The 12,493-nt window shown below is 40.7% G+C and overlaps 1 protein-coding gene across 3 annotated transcripts in view; it reads left to right on the top strand.

The window, feature by feature from the left end:
* The first annotated feature begins 224 nt into the window (after positions 1 to 224).
* Positions 225 to 12,493, top strand: part of cntln (centlein, centrosomal protein) — a 94,906-nt gene continuing 82,637 nt past the window's right edge. For 2 of the 3 annotated variants that reach the window (XM_076884850.1, XM_004549387.3), the window contains exons 1-6: positions 225 to 575; positions 872 to 960; positions 4,401 to 4,489; positions 6,448 to 6,532; positions 10,100 to 10,231; positions 11,203 to 11,382. In XM_076884850.1, the coding sequence (XP_076740965.1) occupies positions 880 to 960; positions 4,401 to 4,489; positions 6,448 to 6,532; positions 10,100 to 10,231; positions 11,203 to 11,382 (567 nt within the window). In that variant the 5' untranslated portion in view covers positions 225 to 575; positions 872 to 879. The remainder of the gene's footprint in view (positions 576 to 871; positions 961 to 4,400; positions 4,490 to 6,447; positions 6,533 to 10,099; positions 10,232 to 11,202; positions 11,383 to 12,493) is intronic. The other variant, XM_076884851.1, reaches the window with a different exon arrangement.

Genomic DNA, 12,493 nt, shown 5'->3' with positions numbered 1-12,493 from the left:
ATGAAACTATTCCTTTTCATAAATAGGGGAAAAACTTCTTAAAATCACAGTTCAGGAGGCTATCAGTGTGCAACACTTCATTTTGGAAAACAAAAGAAAAACAGCAACAAACAACTGTTTTAACAAATCCCAAAAAAGCCAATCAAAACTGACCCGCGCGTTCCCCTTGCCGATCCCGATCATACTGCCATCTATGAACTGCTACTGTCGTGAAGTGACGTGACGGCTGTGACGCGGAGGGACAGAAGCGGAAAACAGCGGGCTTGTTTGAAAAGAGGAAACCGTCTCCCTGGTTACTGACAGCCGTGTTATCCACACAGAAGTTTCATCTGGCGTTGTACAAAACAATATAACGGATGTACACGGGTGAACCCTTCAATTTCTCACAGTTCGAAGTATGTCGTGACGTTTTTTTTTCTAGCGCTCTGACTTCAGAAAGCTGTCAACACCAGAAAGAGTGTAACTCTTTATGCTTTACGTGGCTAACGCTAGCTAAGTACCGGTAATCTCAGTGTTGGTCTTCCTGGTGCTGCTGCAGGGTTGATATCTGCCTGGTTAGCAAGCGATCGAAATAGGTAAGAACTTATCAGTCCTCTGGACGCTTGCTTATTTCTTCCTCAGCTCGCGGTAGAAACCTGGAACCCCAATATGCTAACATCACATAAATAAATTCAAAGTCCCTGTCGATATGGTTTCAGTCAGCTAAAATCCTTTCCAAGTAGTTTTGTCAATCCGATGCAAAGCAGTCTAATCACATGTTGTTTAAATAGCTGAGCTGTGCCATGTTTGTTTTGATCCACTGCTGCAAGTTACTGAGATTTTTCTTTTAATATTTCATCACTACAACCCTTTTTCTTTTGCCTTCTTGCAGGTCTGAAAATGAGCTCAAAAGACGATGCTCGCACCCTGGTATTGGAGGAGCAGGTGAAGACTTTATCAGATGAGCTTTTGCAATGCCAGGTGTGTGAATGCATTTTGTTTTGGGTTTTTGTTTTAAAGCCATGTGCACACACTTCTGTACTTTATCACTGCTCATTGTACAATGTTGGATTTAGTTAAAAGTAGGAGAAAAAAAACCATTTGATTTCCCTAAAATAGGAATTTGTCCAGATTACTTGAGTATAACATCGTTACAACCCTTATCACTACATCACTGTTACAAACAAAGCGTTCATTTGGCTGTGATTTCTACATAACTCTTGTCAGTGTTAAAAAGTGTAACTCACTATATTTATCTTTACTTTATTTATCACTATGACTATGACTTTTTTTCAGACTACATATGTATCACACAGTTGTCAGCACCTTTTACTCTCCAGGCTGAGCATTCTTTTTTTTTCAATTCTCACTCACTGCTATAAATTGTGGACCTTCATTAATTTCAAAATTAAGTAATTACTGTTAATTTGATCTCTGTGTGTTGCATACCAGCCATGTCACCAGACTTTATTTAATATAAAATGAGGATTGATGAAAGATAAGCATGAGAATAGAATTTCGAGGTCTGTGAATGACTAGCAGGAAAACCACCCCTTTACATGATGCTACTTGTGATTTTAAAATAAAGCACATTTGACTGACTAGATAAAGCATATTTATCTCCCTCATACATATGTAAATGTCCTGATTATACCCTTAATGAATGTCTAGCACAGACAGGAAAAAGTGTGGAGGGCCCCCGTCAGATAATACACACACAGGCACGACATGCTCATGAGCAGATTTCCAAAGGCTTTCATGTTCACTTTGTGAGTCAGTGATTGAGGGAGTCCTTGCATACTCACCACCAGGTGGTGTCTAATAACATGAGTGAATTGATCCCAGCATTTCTCACTTTGTGTATCCACACCACCTTGCTACACAGGTAGGCAGACAGCTGTGGGGTTCAGCAGATGAGGTGTTACATTTGAGTTTTGTAATAGAAGTAGAAATATAAACCACCTAACATGTTGGGCACAAACATTCGTTGTGCTGCTGTTTGTGTGTAACCACATGTGCGCCTGTTACCTTATTTATCCTCTGCATAAACTTTGGTTTGACTTCGGGAGCCAATTTTCAAGTGTTTATTCAGTGAGAGAACACAAAGGCATCAGAGTGGAGTGAATACATGTATTGGCGTATGTGATTAAATAAACAAAAGAAACATATTGTGTCTTCTGCAAATACACCGGTAGTCAGTGTGAGTAAGTGACAGCTGAAATAACTTTGCCGGAGACAAGAGGGGAAAAAATCCCCACGACTGTAATAAAAATGTTTATGTAACTGGTTTTGTTAACCTGGGGTTTATTTACTAGAGCTGTTTGTCGAATGATAGAGATGACAGGAAAGTGGAGAGATTTCTGTCAAAGGAAACAAACTTTTCTTGTTCACTGCATGCAGACTGATTATGGTTATGTGGGTAATCATTCTCCAGAGGCCCATTCTTAGTCTTGCCTTGACACACCTTAAAAAAAGAAAGAAAAAGAATTATGTATGAGTGATGAAACAGTATGAAAGTCATTGAATAAAAAGTGAGACAATTATTTGGCGAGTAAATTTATTTTTAAGACAAAGTCGTGTCATCTGATAATGTTAGTTTTGCAAATTTTCTCCATGAATTTTGCCCCAAGAAAATATTAGCCAAGCAAAACCCTCTCTGACATCTAATTTTTGTGATTAGATTGTTTCTCTCAGGGTATTCCGGCTTCCTCCCACGGTTCAAAGACATGTGCGTTAGGTTAACTGGTGATCCTAAATCGGCCGTAGATGTGTGTCTCTGTGTCATCCCTGAGAAAGACTGGCGACCTGCCCTGGAATAGCCTCCAACCCAACAACCCTGAAATGGATAAGAGTAGGCCTTTTGCCTGCAAACTTTAACATTTGATTGCACCTTTAAACTTAAAAACCATTATAAAAAATGTTATTCTCACTTGTATTTAGGACTACGCGCTGTATATTTTGTTCACTTCAGACTCACTTATATTGAGCTGACACGAAAGCCATCTTTGGTGGTCTTATCTGGAGTAGATCACTGATTCTGCATATCTGAGGACGTTAAGTTCTACCGTGCACAATTTAAATCGTGGCATTTGAATACTACTGATGTCTTAAGTCTCTTGCATGATTACTTCAGGACAGCCATTAACTACAAAGACACTCATCTGTCAGCCAGCAAATGTTCCTGCTAGACCATGCTAATTTTACTAATATGTGCTGAATTCCAGTGGCTCTCGCTCTCTCTCTGGTATGTTTAGCTCGTGGTGTTTCAGTTTCTAGATTCCAAATGAATAATTCAGCCATCATCAAACACATATTCAGTGCATCTTTAAGTACGCATACGGCCGAGGAGAGCTCTTGATGAGGGTCCTGACTGAACATTTGTCCATGGAAGGGCTAATGGCAGCCAAAGGCCAGGCAGAGGGAGACCATGTATTTCAAGTAAACCATGCTGCCTAATTTAATCGTTAGCTGCATTCCAGGGTTGATTTGGTGAGATCTCTATCCCCGCTTCACCCCGCTCCCGATCTGTGTATCCACACACCAAAACACACAGATGCGCATCGAGACAGAGATCTACAGTCCTTCCACTTTATATGTTCAGCTCATGGTCTTATCAAGGTCTGTTTCTGCCACTTCAGTAAATAATTGATTAGACACTTTTGAGAAGGGGGTTAAAATTCATGTGCTAATTGGAGACCAGTAGATTCCAGTGGGAGGGATGACTTTTATCTTATGATGATGTGAACATAATTTATCAGATAATTTTATATTAAGTCGATTTGGTATAATTCTGTCTTTTAATGTCAGAAAATGTAGTTTTTAGATGTCCCTCATTAAATGTAATGTAGCTTAAAAATGTTTGAAAAACCAGCGAGACAATTTGAATTGGAAATGTGTCAGGGGCTGGCTGGGTTTTTCTGCTTGAAGATGACTCTCTCTGTCATCAGTTTTGAGTTTCTTTGGGGCTAGTTACTTTGGAGCTGTAGTGGAAAACATATCCGGAGAGCAATTGATTAATAAAGAAAAATGCAAGCTCGACTGCTGTGTTTTGATTTGGATCCCTGCTCTCCCCAGTCATAAATAGTGCATAATGACAAGTGTCAATGCTCGCTCCCCTTGAGTCGAAGGTCACATCTCAGCGATGGAGATTGCCGCTAGAGAGAGGTTCATGATTAGAGAGGGCAGGACAGATGAAAAAAATATTATATATTTATATTTTTACAAGTTCTTTAAATTATTGATTGACTTCCCCCAGTTGTCATATGCTAATGTCACTGAGCATCCAAATTTTTTGTTTCTCACTGAAAAAGGGCTGTAATGTGTTGCTGCTTTTCCTTTTAGGGGCTTATCAAATGCAAATTTTATCATCGCATTTCTCAAAAATAATTTCTCTTCACTTGCTGAATCCTTTACTCTCACAGGCAGACAAGGAGTTTGTGTGGTCTCTGTGGAAAAGGCTGCAAGTGGCAAATCCAGACTTGACCCAGGCTGTCAGTTTGGTGGTTGAGCGGTGAGTGGATTCATCTTTCACATTGCTACCTGAGAGGCTCAGCAGACGAACCTTCCCCTTATCTCGCAAGTGAAGAGAAGCAAGTGTGTGTGTGTGTGTGTGTGTGAAAGTCGTTCAAGGGGTGTTTAAAGCACCTTGGCCGTTCTACTGGGGTTATGACGGAATCTGGTGCAGATGCTGATTTAAGCCCTCTTATCCCTGGTCTAGCAGTTCAAACAGTGGAAACCCTTTTAATGAAAACACTCTTCCACTGCTGCTCACATGCTGGACAGTTGAAACAGTCCTGCCAAATACTTGTCTTTACTGGATAAATTGCGAGATTGAATATGACCTCTTTTGCAGGATGGCTAAGCTCCATTGAGAACAGTGGCATGGGAACTTGTAGGAAAAGACACATCTGGAGAAATGAATTGCGTTCCTCTTATGATTAAAAAAAAAAAACACCCAAAAAACATAACGAGACTCTGATTTATCGCTGAAGTTTGAAAGCTGTTTATTCACGCGTTCCAGCTGCCATTAAATTTTGTGTAAAGCTTTATTTAGTACTTAGGTTTTACTGACTTTTTTCTTTAGGGGATACATTAAATCATATTTTCTTCCTCACTGGTGCACATCGCATACTTTTTGAGGTCTGTCAGTTGTTAGTAGACCCTTAATAGAGGTAAAAACACAGTGCAGCAGCAGAGTGCTCCTCAGTACCTGTGCCTCTCATTTCTACTCCACACCCACTTGAGTTCTTTATAGCCCCTTAGGAAACCCATCAAAGTGGGTTAGTCCGCTGAGACAGGTGGGGCAACATGCACCCAGAGAGTGTATGTGTATTGTATCACCTGATGCGCAAGAGGATATTGACATGGTAATTGTGTCGACTCCAGTCAAGCGCTGTCGTCCACTGGGAGCCGCCATTCATCCCTCCCTCCCCTTCCTGTGTGGATCTTGTAGAGTGATTGGTTGGATGCTCAGGACATGGTGAACATAGTCCAATATATGAGGAGATGCAGCTAGGCCTGCCTGCGTTCCTGCCCCCTCCAGGGACACCAGATACTTATTTCAGTGTGTACCAGGGGAGAGGGCTGATCAGAAGAGGCAAAGAGACGATAGAGAAGGCCTCAAAGACCTGAGGTGTAGAAGAAGCAGCTGATGAGCGGAGGGAACAGATGGTCCCCGGTGGTTCGGAGTAGTTGAAACAAGCAGGTCCCCAATTGCAGACTTGTTTGTGTCTCCGCAAAAGTTCATTATGATAAAAGAGGTAGTAGTGGGCTTGAGAGGTTTAAACTTTGCTGTATTGTTGCTCTGTAATTCTGCTTAAGTAGCCAGTGAGTAAAAAAAGTTTTTCTTTTCATTTTCTTACAGTTTAGCATTATTAAATATTAAAATAATGATGAGAACACTGGCGACATGTTAAGGCAAAAGAATCTTTTTTTGATGAGTGCAGCAGGTGATCAATAATTAAACATTTGGAGTTGAAACCGATAAACTTTTGTCCAAGAACTTGCCCTCTGGGGCAAAATTCAGTGTTTTGACCTTTCCAGAGTAGCCAGCAGATATTTGGAAAAGGGATTGTTGATATCTGGGCCAAGAATTTCCTTTTCCGTGTGTTCACAGTCGAACTATGAATGTAGATGAATTTTTGAAAAAAGTGAAATCACTATCAGATGATAGCTCATGGTTTTCACCTGCATGCAGCCAATGCTCACTCATAAACTCATAAACCAGAGAACTTCCTATACTGAAAATCTCATTTGTAATGAAATCAATGAGTTCTTCATGCTTATTTTTATATGTAGCATCTGTTTATAGAGAAAAGTTAGAAATCGATGTGTTTCAAGCCAGTAAGATTGGACAGAATCTTGAGTGTAAGCTAAATAGTTAAAGCTATTCTTCTGTACGCTCTCAAGTCCTTAATCGTTGCTGACTATTTACACATGTATATTCTGTGTATTTACTCTTCCTTCTAGTGAGAAGCACAAAGCTGAGATTAAGGACAGGAAAGTGTTGGAGATCCTTCAGTCGAAAGACTACAAGATTCAAGAGTTGGAACAGGTATCATAATGTTTTCCTTAACCGGCTTTAACTTTCTAATGCAAACAACTTTTCTTTATGAACATCAGCAAGTCAGTTTCTTTTTTCGCTGCTGGCCTGCTGTCAGATCTGATCACAGGAATTCAAATTGTCACGACGCAGTTTAAATATGTTGAAAATGTTCAAAAAGTGCTGATGCACAAAACAAATTTACAGAGTTTTATGCAAAAACAAAAATCATCACACTTCTGCACACTCACAGAAGTGTGTGGCTGCTGTGATTTACATATCAAAGTAGTCTCTTTCTCCATTTTTCTCACACATCATTATGTTTCCTTGCGTCATATGATTATTATAATTAGGAAAAAAATATTCAAAAGGCGCCACTTTAATGAGTAAGGATGTCCTCACACTAAGCACGGTTACTTTGTACCCTGCCTGAGCACAATCACCTTCCCTGCCCACTTCCCACTGGCCTGTGCTGACACTGCCCTTAATGATCCGACCCAAGTTCACATCAGTTTGTCTCGGAGTGTCAACTCGTCTCTCTTTCTTGAAAAAGCGCTCTGGTAGTACACAATGGGCTCATGAGTGCTTGTGAATGAGCTTTTTATGAATATTGTGGCTACAATGGGGTTGTGGTGACACACTGCGCTCTCACGTGTTTATTAATGAGTTGGCAGAATGATTTCTAATGGAGACAGCTGCTACTCCGGAGTGTGCGTACATAGCAATCATGCTACATGCATACTGTGCTCAAGTCCAAATGAACTATGCCTGGGTTCTCCTCTAAGTGGGCCAGGGTACCGGCACATTACACACCACTTACACTAGTCAAGCAAACTTCACCTTAGGGGTCAAACTCGCTTGGCCACAGAAAGGATCAGTTAATGTGATCCTAGCACAAGACTTGAGGAACACATCCAGTACATATAAACCTAAAAATTTAGGTTTGGGTTTTTTTCTACTTTTTCCCCCCAATAAGCATTGCAATAAGCCCATACCCTGTGTACATATTGTACACACACGTACATGTACAGCTTCAGTTTCCACGATTAACAAACTGCTCCCAAGTTCCTGCATCGTGTACTGAGCTAAAAGTTAGCTTACCCGGTGGTTGCAAACCAATTTTCCTTTCGAATGTAGAAGCACCACCAACCCTGACTTCACAACAATGAAACTGTAAAACCTGTAGTACTACCACAGTTATGTATTTGTGACTGACTAAATAAGCCATACACGAAACAGTGACCAGGCTCTGTCCTTGAGCATGCTGCTGGCATCTTTGTTGTTCTGCCAGCGATTGATGAATGGCTTTACCTTGGTAGGGAACAAAATAAAGCTTGTTTTCCCTTGTTTTTCCAACTGCTACTGGAATGCGCTCAACTTGGAAGTGACGTTGCTCCCAGCTCTGACATCCGACTTCTGCTGTAAAAGGAATGCAGCATTTATCTTCAGGCTGAGCTTGTGGTCATATGCCTTCATAGTTGACATTTAAGTTGCAGCCATTTCTAGTGGCTCTTAGTGAGTCTTTCACAGAAAGACAAAACAATCCTTGGGCTTTTTATTTCATTTTCACGGTCATTTTATTACAAACAAGCATTTTTGTCTTGCTTGTTTAACTGTCTGCTGAAACTTTCATTCATAAATGCCATAAAAATACAAATGAATACAAAATTATTATGCTGCTTTAATATTTCCCTTTAGATCTTTATCTTTCTCTCATACCTACTTTTTTTGCTCTAACCCCTGAGTTATAGTTCTTGGTGGTATGATGGCTAATGATAATGACATCACTAATGTAATTTACTCCAAATCATCATCTCTTCACCGAAGCATCTGTCAGTCTCATTCATTAGTGTCCCTCACCCAGAATGGTGCTCATTCTTAATGAGACTGGCTGTAATGGAGTCATCAGCTTGCCAGTGCTTTTTGACATTACCCTCCTCAGCAATCATAATAGTTGCTCACTGGACCAAAAAGGTATATGATTATGGTGGACTTTTTTGTGTAACATTTGTACCTTTAAGGTATAAGTCATCATAGGTGACGACTCCATTGCTGTGTTTGCAAGCTTGGCACTTACAAGCAAAAACAAATACTACTTACGGCCTTCTGAATTATCCACGTGACAGTGTGACACAAGTTTCACACTGTTGAAATGCTTTACCCTAATATACAGACATTTGATGGATATCTAGATATCTATCAAATCTGATGGATACTTTTCGGTTATTTTTTAATAGACTGAATTGATGAGGTGGTAGATAGCTGCAAATCCATCCTGTGGGGGTGGGACTTAACTGTGCTCTGTGTCTTTCAACTGCTTTTTAAGAGCTATTTAATGAACTCATTCATTTATTACTCTCATTCAGTGTAACGCCCATGTCTCAGTTTATATGAGTTTTATAGGAGGAATCCCTTTGTTTCTAAAGCCTGTTTTGCTGTACTTCTTCTGAAAAGTTCCTTGATAGCGCCGCACTCTGTGCTGTGTCATCCAGCCCTCTGACAGTCATCGTCTCATCTGCAATCTTAAGCCATACCCTCAGAGTGATTAATAGGTTTTCCTTCTTTTTTCAAGGATGTGATGGTCTGCTGAGTCCACATAGCATCTCAGATTTTTTTTCTTAATGTATCAGTTCTCCCACTTTGATTATGTTTTTTTTTGTTCTTGCTGGTTTTCTTTTTTTTTCTTTCACCTCTTTCTCTCTCTCTGCTTTTGTAACATAATTAGCGTTCATTTTTGAACTGTACTGGGAATTTTCAGACGCTAATCTTTCTGTCCTAGACCTCTTAACTTGGCGCAACCCGCTTCCCCTCCACCCTACTATTCTATCACTTGAGTGCTACTGGGGTTCAAATTGTTCTTCCCTATCTCATTATCAGCGTTTGAATTTATTTTCCGCTCTCCAGTATAAATCTATTAAAGCCCCACTGTTCTTAGCACGGCAAGCTAGGAGTTGCAAGGAACGCTAAATCCACTATCTGGATATATCTGAGCGATTTCCCTCAACATGGCAATTAATTGCATCCCAGAGCACGGTGTTATTTGAGAGAGGAGGGTGTACCCACAGAAGACTGTGGATTACCAGCCAATGCCAAACCCCAGCTGTGTTAAGAAGCCAGCCTCCTCCCACTAAGGCCATAAAGGCTGCCAAAAAACATGAAGTAAACATATAAAAAGTGGGTGGTCATTACTTTACACTATCGCTTGTTTTAAGAGCTGAAGCATTTAGTCTATTCATTGATTGTCAGGTTAGAAAATTAATGCTGATAATGTTTTTCAGCCTTTCTTTTGTCTGTACACTTAATACTTTGGGGTTTTGGACTGCTGCAAAAATATGACGTTGAATGGCATGACCTTAAGCTCCAGGAAATTCCAACAAGCATTCACTCATGCTTTGTAGATCTCATGAATAGCTCATTAATCAAGGCCAATTGATTATGAAAGCAAATATAAAAGTGATAGTCTTGTTGTTTTGTTACAACATTTTTAAAAAAATGATGGTTAAAAAAATGATATGCCTAATGTAACCTGTAGTTTTTTGGGGTTTTTTTGTTCTTTCTGTGTCACCCTGATTGCCACAGAGAGTAACCGGGCAGCAGCAGGAGATTAACGGCTTGTTACAAAGGAGGACGGCGGAAGAGGAGAGTGATTTAATGAAGAAGGAGCTGACAGCTCTGCGTGAACAACTGGTCAATAAGAGTCAGGAACTTGAGGTTGGTGGAACAAATTTTCTGTGGCAGTCGGGGCTTCTGCTTTCAAAAGTCTCTCTTCTGCGTGGCACGACAAGTCCCCCGTGGCCTTAGCCTCGGGGGTATGAATCATTTAGAAGAGAAAGAGGATTGTTCAGCCCTCTTGAACGCAATCTCAGTGTCTTTGTGTCTTCTTCTCCTGTCTCCACCCTCGCTCTGTCTCACCCTTTCTTGCTTTCAGCTTACTTTCCCGCTACGGACAACAGAGAATACTTAACAGCTGGAAAGTCTGCATGTGAGAAAGAAAGCGCGAGCCAGAGAAAAGCAGGTTGTTAACTTGCAGATAAATACTTAATGCCTCCTTCAGTGGGGGGAAAGTGAATAATGTGCATGCGATGGTGTGGCTTCTGCCTAATTATGCTTAGATGGGACATGGCTATGATTAATTGATAAAGGGATGGTCCTTACACAGTCTTGGTGGGGTCTCGTGGTGAGAAATCGTGGGGGACAGCATCAAAGGAGACCTAGGTTGAGTCTAATGGGTTTTGTAGCTAGCACCATTCTCATTAGGAGCCTGTCATTAAGGCTGGCAGACTGGCCCCTGTACCTACGTGAGCCCAGTTCTTGCAGCACGGCTCGGCCAACACCAACCAAACGCTGGCCGCGTGGGTCCAGTCATACAGCACAGGTGACCTTGGCCAATCAGCGACCCATGCAGTGGGCTCCCGCAGAAAAAGCCGTCCACTGTTTACATATTCATTTCAGCCTCAACCCCGTGGGCTGCTTCTCTTTTTGGATCTTTGCAGTTTTCTTTTTTCATTTTCTCAGTTTGAAATGCTACTTTTTCTTTTTCTCTTCTTTCGTCGCCATTGTTTATTTGGCCCTATTGACCCCCTCCCCATTCTACTCCTCACACACACACACACACACACACACACACACACACACACACACACACACACACACACACACACACACACGCCTTCCTTATTCAGGAAATGAAGACAAAATGTAGGAGGAAAGAGGAGGAGGAGCGGCAGGTGGTGCAGGCTCTAGAGGAGGAGAAAGAAGGATTAGCTTCCCGCTGCGCCGCCCTGCAAGCTGACCTGGAGGAGAATCAGAGGCAGGCCAACAGCCAACGAGACCAGAGGGATGCTGCCCAGACCAGAATAAAGGTATGAATGTGGGGACAGGTCCACACAAATACAAAGGCACTCACACACACCTTGAACTTTCTGATCCCTCACACCCTATCCTCTTCAGCTTGTGAATATAAAAAGATCTCTGTAGCAAAGCACAGAATTAAATAAACAGGGACTGCACTCAAAGGAAGGACAAAGTTATGATTTAACGTAGGGCAGACAGATCTTCCTGAGTTGTGGTTTAAAAAAGAAAGAAAGAAAAAGAAAAACAAGAATTAAGCAGACCAAACCGAAAGTAGCTTCCATTAAGTCATTGGCCTGTTGGTTCAAGAGTTTGTGGTCAGGTGTGTTTCATTATCCAAATGCAAGCAAGTAAATTTCAGAATCTGTTGCTCTGATCATCATTATGGATCGGTGCTTCTTCTCTCTGTGAACATGAAAATTCGAGAAGACATCAACTGTGCTATTGTTTAAACATTCAACCAATCAAATTGCAGTTCTTGAAAATTGTATTTATTTATTTTTTTACATTTCAAATTTTATTTCCTAGATTCTCAGGAAATAAAAGCTACAGAAGAACCTCACATTCCTCCCCTTCCTTATCGACTAATCATATTGAAACATATTGCTCCCCTAGTCAAATGGAATCAGACAGAGAGTCTTGAATAAGTTAGAGCTGCAGAGTAATTACTCTTGGATGGGATGAGCCCAGTGACTAGTGTATGCACATCCATCACAGCCTAAGACACTCCACTTGTTTTATGATTTTTTATTATTTTTTGTGTCATACATTGATTTGAAATTTGGTGATGGAAAATATCAGATGCGCAGGGGATACATCATGCCAATTTGTTTGACATGGCAAAGATTTATTCGGGAATTTATCATTTAATGTAGACCTGTGTGTACTGTTAAGATACACCTGCATAGCTTTAGTATTTTCTTAACTCGAACAGCGGTGGAGGAATATTCTGCAAATACAGAGCCACAAAGATGTGTTATACGTGAAAAAAATGTGACAGATATAATTATATAATAATTTATAATAATTTCTTATAGCATTCGTCACATAATTTGCTTGATATTAATTAGCGTCGGATGAATTCAGGGTTTGGTGACCTGTACATGTTTGATGTTGTTTAAT

Source organism: Maylandia zebra, linkage group LG6 (assembly GCF_041146795.1).
Source record: "Maylandia zebra isolate NMK-2024a linkage group LG6, Mzebra_GT3a, whole genome shotgun sequence".
Lineage (NCBI taxonomy): Eukaryota > Metazoa > Chordata > Actinopteri > Cichliformes > Cichlidae > Maylandia > Maylandia zebra.
Note: the sequence above shows the minus strand (reverse complement) of the source record. Positions and strands in the feature narration are given on the sequence as shown.